Genomic DNA, 13,984 nt, shown 5'->3' with positions numbered 1-13,984 from the left:
CTTGCCCTTCACGGCGCCAAGAAAGGGCGATGCCGCAGCGGGGTCAAGCTGTTGCCGTCACAGCCCGAGCTCCGCGAGCCCCGCTGCTGAGCCTGGTGGTGAGCCTTGTGCTGATTTCGCCGATCAAGGCTTTGGTAGTGTGGCCGCAGGCGCGCACGGGCCTCCCTCCGCGCGCCTGCGCTGCCCACCCACGCTGTGCGGTCGCCGGATCAACTAGCAGTGGTGACTTGTATGCATCGTTGGGCATCGATGCGACCGCGTCGGCGGCCGAGGTGAAGCGCGCGTATCGGCGTGCGGCGCTGCGGAACCACCCAGACGTCAACAAGGCAGCCGATGCGCAGGAGGCCTTTGCACGCATTGCCGAAGCCTACACCGTCCTCTCCGATCCGGAGCAGCGTGCAAAGTACGACCGGAAGCGCCGCGCGTCGGGCGGCGGCTGGGCGAGCGGCGCGTCGTCTCGGCCGGGTGCGACCACGGGCTGGGACCGGGGCGGCGGCGGGCGGCGCGGCGCGAGGCCGAGCGCGGCGAGCGCGGGCCGCAGCGACGAGTGGGAGGCGCGGAGGCGAGCGGAGGAGGCGCGGTACGACACGGGCGGGGACAGCTTCGGCGCGCTGCTCGGCGACCTCGTGTCGGCGACGGCAAAGGCCTTTGGCGGCGGCGCTGGCGGATGGGCGCGCACCGCCCCGCTCCCTCGCTCGCGCCGCCACCGCTCCCTTGGAGAGGTTGCGCCCTCACCACGCGCGGTCGGCAGGTGAGCTTGCTGGAGGAGCTCGCGCCGATGGAGCCCGAGGGGCTTGCCGAGCTCCTCTCCTCGACCGACACCGCCGCCCTCTCCGCCGAGCTCGACTCGGCCCAGTTTGTCGTCGCGCGGCTCGAGGAGCGGTGCGCGGCGCTCCAGGCGGAGCTCGGCCGCACCGAAGCCGAGGTGCACACACTCTGCGCGACCTCACCCTCACCTCCACACCAAAACACCGACACCAACCACCAGCCACCAGCCACCAAACACCACCAAACACCACCAAACACCAACCCTCGCGATGCGGCCGCGTTCCTCGCTCGGCGCGCGCCCCTGCCCTCGACCCCCCCCCCTACCTCTCCTCCGTCGCTCGCGCAGCTCGCCTCGCTCTCTGCTCGCGGCGCGGGTGCGGGAGGCGCCGCCATCGAGCGGTCGTACGAGCGCGAGCTGCGGCGGGAGGCGGCGGCGCGCCGGGACCGGCTTGCCTCCGCGCGCGCGCTGCTCAGCCGCGCGAAGGAGCGGCGCACCAAGCTCTCCGCGCGCCTGCAGCAGCTTCGATCGAAGGCAGCCGGCGGCGGCGGTGCCAGCGATAGCGATGGCGCGAGCAGTCCTGCCGCGAGCGGCGGCAGCGGCGGCAGCGGCGGGGCGTACCGAAGCGCTGGCCGGCGTGCCTCGGATCGCGGAGGCTCTTCAGCCCGGGGCAGGGCGGCGGAGCGAGAGGCTTCACGCCGCGGCTCCGTGGAGGACGAGCTCGACGCGCTCAAGCGCCGAATGGGGAGGAAGTGATTCCGCCACCGACGCCGTCGCGCGCGTGTCTTAAAGTAGGCTTACAGTACATACAGGATGTCAAGCTTTGGATATTGTGGAAGGCAAAGGGGACGTCCGCTGTGCTTTCATGAAAGGTCACATTTATCTTCGTAGGGAAGAATTTTGAATGATATCCGCCATAAACGCTTGCGTGGGGGCAGCTACGAGCTAGCTTTTCAGAAGCCGTTTGCGGCTTTTCTCCCCCACGCCGTTTTAAATACAATTTTTTCGGAGTGTATGAGTTTTGACTTTTGTCAACAGACAACAGTCAACACAACAACACTCAGGTCTCAGCAGGACGACTCTCACATGGTCATGGACGATCACGACGCATTCGCATAAAAGACAGACTCGACAATCGATCTTCTCTCTTCAATCGTCCAGTCAGTCTTCCTAAAGCCCCGCGACTTGAGCACTTGAGCACGGGATAGGGTCGATTCCGCGTGGTACGGGACCCCTCGATCGTCTCGCCCTCCCTCACTGGAGTGTTCATTTGGGGGGGTCATAACAAACACGGTACAGGATCGAGGTGCACGCTGCCGAAGCAGTGTCGTCCCCCCTCTCCCCGACGGCGATGGCGGTGACGCGGTGTGACCGATCGAGCTACAAGAAGAGCTTGTTCAGCAGGATCCGGGTTAGCCCGCGCACTACCTCACTGGGCCTGAGACCGCAGAGACGCTTCCCGTCACCGTCTCGGGTTAGTGTGGGATCGAACCACTCCGGGATGGGCAAGCCCATCGTTCTGATTGTGCCTTTCCCTCACCATCTGATCAATTGTCAAAATTCCTCTTGTGCAAGAGGGGAGAGGGCTCGGACGGAGCGCGTGGCGGGAGAGGGCAGGGAACCGCGACTTGATAATGTGTGTGGTAATCTGGTAAACCGCTTTCACCTGCGGACGCCTTCTGCAGCCCCCTGGGATGGGGACAGCACCCAAAAACTGCCCCCGGCGGCATACAGCCTGATTTACAGCACTGCCAGCCAGCCTCTTCCTCCTCCTCAAGGGCTGTACTATAGGCCATATTGCGCCGCCTCCTACTGGCAGCCGGGCGGGCGCGCGCCGCGGGCGCCTCGGCGCGCGCACGGCTCGCAAAGTTCGAACGAGTACTGCCGCCGGGCCGCCTCAAGGCTGCCGGGCGGCAGTACTCGCGCCTCGCAAGGCGCGCACCGGCTGCTCTGGCTGCTGCGCCGGCGGCCGCTGCGCTGGCCGCTGCTGCGCCGGCTGGCGGGCGGTACGGCCGCCGGCGGCCGCTGCACTCGCGCATTCCCTCGCGGGCGCCGTCGCGCCGCGCGCGCCCAACTCTGCTGGCACACGGCACGCGTCGTCACTCAGCCGCGGAGAACAGGCGGTGCAGCGCGCGAAGCGCGCGCGATCTCGTACTTTCAAGGCTGGATCCGGCCATTGCAAGGGTATACCTTTGAGAATCCCCAGCGTCCCACCCTCCTAGTCACACACACACACTCAATTTCTCGACTTGGCCAACAGCAACACGAAGTGCTGCGATCGAGGGTGGCCCATTTCTTTTTTCCTTTCTTTTTTGGGCCCTGTGGGCACCCTAGCGGCGGAGCCTGCGGAGGAGGCGCTGATCCTGATGGTTGCGCCGCCCGATGATGTCCACGACTAATTGTCGCTCGCCGTACTGAGCCTAGCGCAGCGCGAACTCGCCGTCTGAGCCTAGCGCAGCGCGAACTCGCTCCTGTCGCTGCGCAACCGTATCCTCCATTTTTCTTTGCGGCGGCCCGCCTCACAAAGAAATCGCGCGACGTTGGTCCATGACGCCGGAGGCGGAGCAGGCAGCGGCGGCAGAGGGCTTGACACTGGTGCGCTCGTCGCGCACCAGCACCGGGTTCGAAGGCGTGTACGCAAAATCGAAAGGCAACGGCTTCTATGTGAGGAAATCTGTGCGCGGTGCAAACCAGTACCTCGGTTACGCCGCGACGGCGCAGGAGGGTGCGCTGCTGTACGCGCGCCATCTTGGCGCGGAGGCATCGGCTGCGACCGATGCAGCGGAGGATGAGTCTATGACGGCGGCGGAGGCGGAGCAGGCAGCGACGGCAGAGGGCTTGACACTGGTGCGCTCGTCGCGCTCCAGAAGCGGGTTCGAAGGCGTGTGCGCACACTCGAAAGGCAACGGCTTTGCGGTGAGCCGCAAGGTTGATGGGAGAAAGCAGCATATTGGCTGCACCGCGACGGCGGAGGAGGGAGCGCTGCTTTACGCGCGCGAGCTGGGAACGGAGGCGTCCGCAGCAGCGGCGGCAGCGGCGGCAGCGGCGGCGGCCGAGTCTATGACGCCGGCGGAGGCGGAGCAGGCAGCGACGGCAGAGGGCTTGACACTGGTGCGCTCGTCGCGCTCCAGCACCGGGTTCCAAGGCGTGTACGCAAGGCCGAAGGGGAGAGGCTTTAAGGTGACGCGCGAGCGTGATGGTAGAACGCAGTACCTCGGTTACGCCGCGACGGCGCAGGAGGGTGCGCTGCTGTACGCGCGCCATCTTGGCGCGGAGGCATCGACTGCGACCGATGCAGCGGAGGACGAGTACGCGGGACGCCAGGCGGTCGAGATGTCGAATGCAGCCGTAGAAGGGAGTAGAGAGGCACAACCAGCGACGGCGTCAAGGATGGTCGCGCGCCACCTGGGGGCGGAGGCGTCGTTGGCGGCGGCGGCGGCGGCGGCGGCGGCGGCGGCGGCGGCGGCGGCGGCGGCGGCGGCGGCGGCGGCGGCGGCAGCTGAGTCGATGACGGCGGCTGAGGCGGAGCAGCTGGCGGCGGACGAGGGCCTGGCGCTGGTGCGGTCATCGCAGTCGCAGACCGGCTTCAAGGGCGTGTCGAAGCGGGGTGGGCGCTTTGCGGCTGTGTTCGGGTCGCACCAAAGTGAAGAGTACCTCGGCATGGCTGCGACCGCGGAGGAGGCGGCGCTGTTGTACGCGCGCCACGTCGGGGCGGAGGCGTCAGCGGCGGCGGCGGCGGCGGCGGAGGCAGAGCCGATGACGGCGGCCGAGGCGAAGCAGCTGGCAGCGGACGAGGGCCTGACGCTGATTCCGTCGTCGCAGTCGCAGACGGGCTTCACGGGCGTGTCGAAGCACGGCAGCCGCTTTCAGGCTGTGTTCGGCCATGCGCACCTCGGCATGGCTGCGACGGCGGAGGAGGCGGCGCTGCTTATCGCTCGCCACCTCGGAGCAGAGGCGTCGGCGGCGGCGGCGGCGGCAGCCGACGGACGAGAGGAGGCGAAGCGGAAGAGAGAGGAGGACGCCGAGGACAAGGCAGTGGCCGCCGCGGAGAAGAGAGCAGCGGCAGCGGCCAAGAAGCAGGCGCAGAAGGAGGCGGAGAAGGCGCGGAGGGAGGCGCAGAAGGAGGCGCAGAAGGAGTGGCTGCGGCGCTCGCAGGAAGAGCTCGCCGCACGACAGCGGCACGCGGCGGAGGAGCAGAAGCGCCTGCTGCGGGAGGCGGCCGAGCGGCGGGATCGCGAGCTGGGGCGCGAGGCGGCGCAGCGACCAGGCACAAGTGCGCCGGCGGCAGCGGAGCTCGACCCGCTCGCGACGGAGCAACCGATCGGCGCCATCATCGAGAGGGCGCTCAGCAGCACGTGCGTCTACCGTCGCCTCGGGGTGCCGCCGCACGCGCCGCGCGAGGCGTGCAGGGCCAGCTTCCTCCAGCTCGCCCGCCGCCTGCACCCCGACAAGTGCTCGCACCCACACGCGAAGGAGGCCTTCGCCGCCGTCGAGGAGGCCTTCCGCGCCGTTGAGCAGGCCTAGCCGCACCCAACATGCAACTTACGTACGCGGGAGGCCTTCCGGAGCGACCTTCAGCAGAGCGTTCTGGACCGCCCACGCTCGGTGGTCGGGGTCGCGAGGTGCTGCGCCATGGCTGTTGTTGGACGCGTTGGAGTTTTTTTATGCAAGTCTTTTTTTTCTGTGTTGAACGATGGAAAAGCGGCCTCACATGTGATTGGCCACACGCCAACGCGCAACGGAGGCGCGCAGCCTCTAAACACCGCTCGGCCTCTCCACTCGGCTCAGCCGTGAGAACGCGCGAACTCAGAATCGTCTCCGCGCGTCCACAGTTGTCGCGATCGCCCGGCGCGGCGGCATTGACATCCTTGACAATGAGGTGTCCAAACGGGCCACAGGCACAGCGTGAGCATCTCCCGGCCGCACCCTCGTCCTTCTCCGCGCCCTCGTTGCGAACGCTGGCGGCACCCGCGCTGCGCGACGAAGTCAGAAAAAAGAAATCACGCTGTATTTGCCGCCGCCGCCAAGACGTCGAGGAGCCGGTCATGCCCACCCCGCCCTCACGCGCCACGGCCGCGCTCCGCACGCCGCCGCCGCCGTCTGCTGGCGGCGGGCCGGGTGATGGATTCCCAAAGAACGTCTTGAAGGCGGCTGCGGACGGCTGCGTGGGACCGGTGCGCTCGTGGCTGAATGAAGGCGGGAAGGCGGACACGCTCTTCAACGCTGAGTCTCAGTACGGCCAGGTTCCATGCACCCTGCTCATCTTCTCCGCGAAGGCCGGGCACGCGCAGATTGTCGAGCTCCTCCTGAAGCGTGGCGCAGACATCAACCTGCAGAACGGTCGCGCCAACACAGCGCTGAACACTGCCGCCTACTACGGCCACGAGCGGGTGGTGGACGTGCTGCTGCAGCACGGAGCGGAGATAGACTCGCAAGATTTGGCCTGGCCGGCACTGGCAGCGGCGGCGCAGGGAGGGCAAGAGCGGATGGTCGACCTGCTGCTGCGGCGTGGCGCGGAGATCGACCTGCAAGACCGCAACGGCTGCACCGCGCTACTGCTCGCCGCCTACTTCAACCACCCCTCCGTAGTGCTGCGACTGCTGCGGGCGGGCGCAGACATGACGTTGCGCGACGAGGACGGCAAGACGGCGCTGCAGTGGGCCAAGGAGAAGGGCCACGCCGAGTGCGTTGAGGCGTTCAGGACGTATCTCGGGGAGGTGGCTGCGGTCCGGAGCAAGGCGCCGTCGGCCGAAGCAGGCGGCGCCGGCGCGGCGGTGGGTGCGAGAGCCGCGGCCTCCGCTTCGAGCGGCGAGGGCGGCGAGGAGGCCGAGCCGGGCAGCGGGGCGGTGCCAGAGGAGGTTGTGCTAGCCGTTGGGCTAGGCGATGAGGAGGCGGCGCTGGCGTGGCTTGACGGCGGCGGGCGGGTCAACGCGACGTTCGGGTACGTTTTTTCGGGCGGCCCTGTGAGCGGCATGACGCTGCTGATGATCGCAACGATGAAGGGCCACGAGGGGCTGGCCAAGGCGCTGCTCCAGCGCGGGGCGGATGTATCGTTGCATACCAGCAAGGGCATCACCGCGCTGCGTCTCGCCGTCTTGAACGGCCATGAGAAGCTGGTCGAGTTGGCGCTGCGGCACGGCGCGGTGGTCGACCAGGGATACGAGTTTGGCGGCACCGCGCTGATGGGCGCCGCCGGCAAAGGCCACGAGAAAGTGGTCGACTCGCTGATCAGGCACGGCGCAGCGATCGACCTTCAGTGCAACAAAGGCAACACCGCACTGATTCAGGCCGCTTTCCACGGCCAGTCCGCCGCCCTTCTCTGCCTGCTGCGGGCGGGCGCAGATGTGACGGTGTGCACAACGGTGGGCGGGACCGCGCTGCAGTTTGCCAAGCACAAGGGCCACGCCGAGTGCGTGCGCGCCCTCGAGGAGCACGCAGCGGCCGAGAAGGCGGCGGAGAAGGCGGCGGCGGAGGCGGCGTGGGCCGCGGGAGCGGCGGAGAGGGCGGCGCAGAGGGCGGCGGAGGAGAAGGAGGCGGCGCGGCACGCCGAGGAGCTGCTGGCGGAGGTCGAGGCGGAGACGCGCGTTAAGGGCAAGAAGGGCAAGAAGAAGAAGAAGAAGGGCGGCGGGGCGGGCGGGGCTGCGGGGCCGTCGCAGGAGTCCGAGGCGCCAGCGGAGGGTGCCGAGGCGCCGTCGGAGGCAGCCGCAGCCGAGGCGGCGAAGAAGGCCGAGGAGGCGAGGCTTCTCCTGCTTCTCGAGACGCTCACCGAAGAGAGGATGCGGCTCGGCATCACGGCGGAGAGCCAGGCGGCGGCGTCGGCAGAGGTGGCCGAGGCGGCGCGCTTGGACGCTGCGGCGGACGAGGCGGAGGAGGAGGCGGACGAGGAGGAGGAGGCCGAGGCGGCGGCCGAGGCGGCGGAGGCGGATGCCGAGGTAGCGCTGGTGGCGGCTCAGGCGGCGTTTGAGGAGGCGAGAGCCGCCACAAAGATGAGGCGTGCTGCTGCCGTCGCTGCGAGGGCCAGGGCAGCCGCCGCCAGGATGGCGGCAGAGGCGGCCCAGCGCTCATAGCGTGAGCTGCTCAGAAGAAGCGCGAGGCCACTATCCTGCGGATTGTCTGGGTGGAGCTTGGGAGCTTCCGTCGAGGACGCGCTCGCCGGAGGGTCATCATGCTTGAATCATGCACTGAGATGGGGCGGGCGGCGGGGCGTGCTCGGAGGGCAGGCGGGGAACGTGGCCGGGTGGGGTGGCCCGGGAAGCGTAGGCCCGCGTAGCGGGATCGACCTGTGGCGCTTTCAAACTACACAGTGACCAATTGCTCACAGATCACAGATCACATAAAATTGCGGCACTTGGAGCACTTGGAGTGCAGTCGGTCCGCCCTCGGAGATTAAATAAATAAACAACGCAGACATCTCCTGGAGAAGAGGATGCCGCAAAGAAAAAGAAAACAGAAAAGCCAAGGGAGGGACCGCCACCACACAGGGATTTTAAGGAGAGGAGTGTGGTGCTAGCCGTCGCCCACCCTGACCCTTGGTCGTCTGCCTCTTTCTATCTCCCTTCGCAGTCCCTCGCCGCTTCTCGCTGCAACCTTCATGCCACCTCGCGGTCGTCCCACTCTCGTCGTTTTCCCTCCTGTCGCGGTTTCCTCCGTGCAAGCCCCGCCCGGCTGGCGAGTGGGCTTGGGGGCGTGCCGCCCTGCTTGCTCTAGGTGAAACGTCTAAAGGACGAAGAAGCACGAGGGTGCGACCAACTCCGCACGACGGGCGGAGAAGACGGGCACTAGACCAGGGAGGACTGGGAGAGTAGTGTGAATGGAGGGGGACACGTGTGGTTCAGACGTCTCCTCTGTCGCGTCGTTCTCGTCTGCCTCGTCCTGCGACGCCGCCCCCGCCTTCCGATCCCTTGCTCTCGCGGCTTCTCCCGCCTTTCGGCGCAACTCGAGAGCGCTTTCTTTTGGGGCAGCCGTTGTAAAATTGGGCACACACGTCTGAACCACAGCGTGTCCCGACTCGACTGCCGGCGTCCCAGTCCGGGGGTGTTTCTCTTCTTATCCGTTACCATGTAGAGCAACGCCGAGGGCGGGCCCTTTTCGGGCTCGGGCCGCCCTCTCGCCCGCACCTCTGCGGGGCTCGCACGTGGTAGCGGCGGTCTGCTCACGACAGTGAGTGGGCTCTTCACGCTATCCACTGCGCCGCGGCTACGCCGCGCCCATCCAAGCCCAGGGCTTGGTCTGCTGATACCCGCTTCTCGCTCAGCGCATCTCTGAGGCTTCCCGCGCGCCGACTGCTACGCGCGCGGCGAGAGGAGCACCCCATCGGGGACAGGATTGAGGCCCCTGTACATGCTCGGCAACGCCGCCGTCGCTGCCCTCCCGAGTCCTCAACATGATGCCGCACATGCGCAACCCATTCTGCGCACACGCCGCAGGGAGGAGTTTTTCACTCCACCGACCGAGTTTCTCCTTCCTGCAGGGCGAGAGACATCAGCCTCTCTACTTCCAGGAGAACATCTACGCCACACGCTATCCCGACGGTCCACAACCCACACTGCAGTCGATCCAGCCCTCGCACTCCCCACTGGAGATCTAGCGAGGCCCCCCAGGCTGGGACAGGATTGGAGCCCCTGTGCTGCGTCTGTGGTGATATGTGGGGGACACTTTCTCCTCCCTATTCATGTCAGTGACTCGACTGCGTCGAGGGGGGGGACGTCTGAACCACAGCGTGTCCCGACTCGACTGCCGGCGTCCCAGTCCGGGGGTGTTTCTCTTCTTATCCGTTACCATGTAGAGCAACGCCGAGGGCGGGCCCTTTTCGGGCTCGGGCCGCCCTCTCGCCCGCACCTCTGCGGGGCTCGCACGACACACACACACACACACACACACACACACACACACACACACACACACACACAGAGAGAGAGAGAGAGAGAGAGAGAGAGAGAGAAGAAATAGACGAATTACGGCGCTCCACACCAGTTGGTCGGGGCACCCCGCTCGGTTTGAAGGCGTGCCACCTTCAGGCTGACCGAATGGCTCCAAAGCGTAAAGGCAAGGCCCCAAGCGCTCCGACTGCGAAGGCGCCAAAAGCAGATCCGAGAGAGAAGCAGCCAACGGACAAGCAGCTGTGCAACATCCTCAAGTGCTTCGTGCGGATCGCGGGGGGTGGCGGTGCCGCCTATTTTCCGGACTCTGTGCATAACTCCAAGGGCTTCTCGTCGGCGTCCGTGGCCCCTCTCTCCACATCAGACGGCGTGACGCTCAAGCTCGGTAAGAGCGCCAAGGAGTTTCTCGCATCGCTTCCCCTGACCGACAGCTCAAGCTATTGCGAGCTCTGTGCCGACTACGCAAGCGCCGTGGTGAGCGCCCGGCTCCAGTACGGCGATTTCAACCTCAACGACGGCGAGTGCCGCTGGCAGCCGGTCCGCTTTAGAAGGCCTTCGAGGCGTAGTGAAGGCCTTCTAAAGCCTAGCGCACAGTGCAGCTCTCATAGGTCTGAGCAGGCGGCCACGTTGCTGCAGGTGGGAGTGCACTTCCTCCCCCTCCTCGTGTACGTCGAGACCGAGGCCCTCGCAAAGCAGTGGCTCGAGGTGTTCTTTGACTCGGCCGAGTGCGACCCCGAGGATGTCGGTGTGGGCGGCTGCGTCGAGAATGACAGCGAGTGCTGCGTCATCAAGGACTACCTCGCCGAGCTCTCCCCGAAGCCCTCGTCGTTCGCGGACTATGTGAAGGCGAGGGAGAAGCTGGCGCGTGCGGCGCGCCAGCTGCAGTCGTAAGTGTCGCACACGCCCGAAGCCCTCTCGCTCCGCACACCACTCTGAGTGCCAGCATGGAGGTTGGAGCATGCCGTCTTGCGAGTGGTGTGGCCCTGGAGGCTGGAGGGTTGGTGGGTTGCGCGTGACCGTCTTGCGTGGGACGGATGTCCCAGCGGTCTGCAAAGGAGGGCAGTTTGTTGTTAGGCGAGCACTGTTAGAGGATTCCGACTCGAGATTGACCCGAGATCGAACCGAGACCGAACCGAGACAGACCCGAGATCGACCCGAGATCGACCCGAGATCGATCGGCACGAGCGATCAACCCAACAATGCCCCAGAGCCCCCGGCGGCTGTGCCGACTTTCTTTTTTGGCACAGTGTCAGTGAAGCCCGCGGACTTATCACCCACTGGCCCCGCATGAGCCGTCGTGGTCGCGGACTTAGTGGCATATATGGACGAGGATGCGGCGCTCGCGGAGCTCTGCGTGCTCACTGGTCTCGAGCCCTCCTCGGCGCGGCAATTGCTCGCAGCCGCCGGCAACGTCGAGCTGGCGGCAAGCCTGTACTTTGACGGCAGTCCAGGCGCTGTGTCCGATGCGTCCGACGGTGAAGGAGCAATCTTTCAGATCGACGACTTGGAAGCGCCCTCAATCGAGGAGGCGAGTGTGCGCCAGAACGTGCCGCAGCACGGCCGCGCGGGCCGCGGTCGCCGGCGGCGCGGCCGCGGCAGCGCTTGCGAGTGGGATGGGGAGGGCCTCGATCCACTCGACCTCTTTGCGGAGACGGACGAGACGCTGCTGATAGACAGCAGTCGAACCGCGGGCGGGCGCCGCCGTCGTAACTCACGGCGCGCCGGTGACTCTTCGGACGGGGAGGAGCTGCCGTCGGGAGGCCGCGCAAAGGGCAAAGGCAAAGCCAAGGCGGCGGCGGCGGCGGGCGTGCAGAGCTCCTCAGCCACGAGTGACGCGATACCCGTTCCGGTGCAAGTTTTGGCGGCCCTCGTGCCCACCACCGTGGGCGCTCCTCACACGCGTCCCGCCTGCGTCAGGCGGCAGGCCGGCGGCGCGAGAAGAAGGCGCTGCAGAGCAGCCGGCGCAGGGAGGAGGGCCTGCCACGAGCGGGGAGCTCTCCCCGCGAGGGAGTCGTCTCGCTGGGGGGCGGCTCGCTCTCCGACGGGAGCGACCGCAGCGAGCAACCGCGCAGCGGAGTGCAGTCGCACGCCGGCTGGAGCGCGCCCGCGTCTTCGTCGCCGTCGGGCAGGTCGTCGCGGCGCGGGGCGGCGCCGTCCGCCCTGCTCAGCACGGGCGAGCTGCGCGGCGCTGGGGTGCGCACCGTTGGCTTCGCGGCGGGGAGCGGCTCCCTCGACGCCCCGGCGGCGCCGGGACGCAGCGGCGGCGCAGCTTGCCAGGCGCCTTTTGCACGACGCCTCTCGGAACTTTCCTTAGGCGGCGCAGGGCAGCCGAGGCGGCGCTCGCTGCGGCCCCCGCGGCTCGGCCTCGGCCTCGCCCTCCGTGTCGCCTTTCCACACCCCGCTTGCGGCCGAGGCGAGCCCGCCGCCGCCCCTCGCCCTCGAGACGGCTCCTGCGCCGCCCCGCCGGCGCGGAGGCGGAGGCGAGGAGGGCAGCCGCTGCCGGGCCGAGCGCGCGATCTCGCGGCTTCTGTGGGACCCGACATACGACGCAGTGCGTGCGGGCCTGCTCGTCGAGTGGGACTCGCAGCAGGACCGCCGCTCCCGCCGCTCCGGCGCGGCCGCCTGGTCTGCGCGGGTGCAGACAGTGCGGTGCGGCACGCTAGATGGCGGAGAGACCGCACTGTCCCTTGTGCAGACTGCAGACAGTGCTGAGAGACGCCACATCCCTGTGTGATCTGGCCACGTGGTCTCTCAACCAAGCACTCGAGAGACGACGCCCTCCTCCGGCTGTGCTCCGGGGCCTCGCCCTGGTGGTCGCGTGCCCTCGTGTCCCCGCGGTGCTCTGACGGCAGCGTGCCTCTGACGGCAGCGTGCCTCTGACGGCAGCGTGCCTCTGACGGCAGCCTGCCTCCGTCCTCGAGGTGCGTCACGCCCCTCTCGCTCTTCCTGCAGCTGCAGTCGGGACGCGCCACAGAGGCGGCGGAAGAGGGGCTCCAGGCGGAGGCCAAGGGGGAGGCGGCGGAGGCGGCGGAGGCGGAGGAGGAGGGGGAGGAGGCGGAGGCGGAGGCGCAGGCGCAGGCGGAGGCGGAGGCGCAGGCGCACCACGAGGAGGGCGCGCCGAGCCGCCTTGCGACGCGCCCCGTCTCCATCCCGGGGACCCCCTCCACCCCGGGGAGTGGCTCGGCGCTGCGCCACTCATCCCTCCCGTCCAAAAGCAGCTTGAGGTCGTCGCCGACAAGCTACCCTTGCTCGGCGTCGCCCTCTACCTCGCTGCTGTGCGGCCGCTCTCCGGCCTTCTCCCCACTCTCCGATGCGGCGCCATGCGACGGCCGCGGCCGAGGCGCAGACAGCAGGGCCGGGCGCCCCCCCTTCCACCTGGTCACGGCGCTGCTCCTGCCGCCCGCGTCCTCCCCCGCCACTGCCGCCGCAGCGCACGCTGCTCTGTGGCACGTCGAGTGGAGGACAGACACGCCGCGCATGCCGCCGGCGCCCCCGCTCGACCAGGGCGGCGGCGCCGGCGCGCCGAGGGCGGCAGCCGACTCGGCGGAGGCGGTCGAGGGCGACGCGTGCGCGCCGACTCCCTTGCCGGAGCTGCCGCTCGACTTGTGGCCGATGGTGCTCGACGGGTGCCTCGGCCGCGAGCTCTGCGCCCTCGCGGCGACGTGCCGCGACTTGCACGCGGCGGTGGGCGCCTCGCACTCCTTGTGGGCGCGAGAGCACGGCCGCGTTCTCGGCGAGGCGCCGCCGCCCGACCTGAGCACGGCTGCGGTGCGCGCGGTGCTCCGCAGGGCGGAGGCGCGCATCGCTCCGTGGATGGCGCCGCCCCCCCTCGCTCTGCTGCAGTCGGGCGCCGCCGCCGCCGCCGCCGCCGACGGAGCCGGTGGCTTCGCTACTGCGCCGGGAGTGCGCGCGGCCAGGTACGACGGCGAGGGACTGCTGATCTCTGCCGACGGCGGCGCGGTGCGGCTGTGGTCGATGGAGCGGCGGCGGCGAATCTGCTCGCTCAAGAGCAGCCAGGGCAGGGAGGAGCTGCACGCAGGCTGCTCGCCCTCCCGCTCTTCGCCGCGCCGCGCAGCAGATCCACCCCCAGCAGTCGGTAGGATCCACTAGTTTGAGCGTGCCCCCCTCGATACCCCATCAACCACTTCGAGGAGACGATTTACTCGATGAGGGACAAGCTCAGCACCTCGCTCTCTGCCTTCTCAACGGAGGACGAGAAGTCCCCTCTCATGGCGCTATTGACCTCGCTCGAGGACTGGCTGTACGAGTACGGCATGGACGCGGAGAAGTCGGTCTACGACTCAAAGTACTCCGAAATCATGAACAAGTGCGGCCCGAT

General features: G+C 68.0%; 5 protein-coding genes across 5 annotated transcripts in view; all 5 read left to right on the top strand.

The window, feature by feature from the left end:
• Positions 1-224: 224 nt before the first annotated feature.
• On the top strand, positions 225-410 carry EMIHUDRAFT_48556 (hypothetical protein; the record flags this gene model as incomplete). Its single annotated transcript, XM_005782535.1, has 1 exon — positions 225-410. A coding segment is annotated over one exon (186 nt), but the record flags the coding sequence as incomplete, so codon positions are not given.
• A 2,903-nt stretch (positions 411-3,313) lies between these two features.
• On the top strand, positions 3,314-7,833 carry EMIHUDRAFT_99609 (hypothetical protein; the record flags this gene model as incomplete). Its single annotated transcript, XM_005782534.1, has 3 exons — positions 3,314-5,275; positions 5,665-5,751; positions 7,318-7,833. The coding sequence occupies 3 exons, from the start codon at positions 3,314-3,316 to the stop codon at positions 7,831-7,833; spliced, it is 2,565 nt and encodes an 854-aa protein (XP_005782591.1).
• Positions 7,834-8,863: 1,030 nt separating this feature from the next.
• On the top strand, positions 8,864-9,554 carry EMIHUDRAFT_353115 (hypothetical protein; the record flags this gene model as incomplete). The annotated part of the gene is made up of 1 exon (XM_005782533.1): positions 8,864-9,554. A coding segment is annotated over one exon (242 nt), but the record flags the coding sequence as incomplete, so codon positions are not given.
• Positions 9,555-9,792: 238 nt separating this feature from the next.
• EMIHUDRAFT_203652 (hypothetical protein) lies at positions 9,793-10,536 on the top strand (the record flags this gene model as incomplete). Its single annotated transcript, XM_005782532.1, has 2 exons — positions 9,793-10,182; positions 10,264-10,536. 2 exons carry the CDS (start codon positions 9,793-9,795, stop codon positions 10,534-10,536), a joined length of 663 nt encoding a protein of 220 aa, XP_005782589.1.
• A 430-nt stretch (positions 10,537-10,966) lies between these two features.
• The window catches only part of EMIHUDRAFT_449790 (hypothetical protein), a gene marked incomplete at both ends in the record, with an annotated part of 7,522 nt that continues 4,504 nt past the window's right edge, over positions 10,967-13,984 (top strand). The window contains 7 exons of the mRNA XM_005782531.1: positions 10,967-11,191; positions 11,267-11,494; positions 11,563-11,721; positions 11,960-12,280; positions 13,237-13,487; positions 13,563-13,605; positions 13,797-13,972. Coding sequence (XP_005782588.1) covers positions 10,967-11,191; positions 11,267-11,494; positions 11,563-11,721; positions 11,960-12,280; positions 13,237-13,487; positions 13,563-13,605; positions 13,797-13,972 — 1,403 coding nt within the window. The remainder of the gene's footprint in view (positions 11,192-11,266; positions 11,495-11,562; positions 11,722-11,959; positions 12,281-13,236; positions 13,488-13,562; positions 13,606-13,796; positions 13,973-13,984) is intronic.

Source organism: Emiliania huxleyi (genome assembly GCF_000372725.1).
Source record: "Emiliania huxleyi CCMP1516 chromosome Unknown EMIHUscaffold_19, whole genome shotgun sequence".
Classification (NCBI taxonomy): Eukaryota; Haptophyta; order Isochrysidales; family Noelaerhabdaceae; genus Emiliania; species Emiliania huxleyi.
Note: the sequence above shows the minus strand (reverse complement) of the source record. Positions and strands in the feature narration are given on the sequence as shown.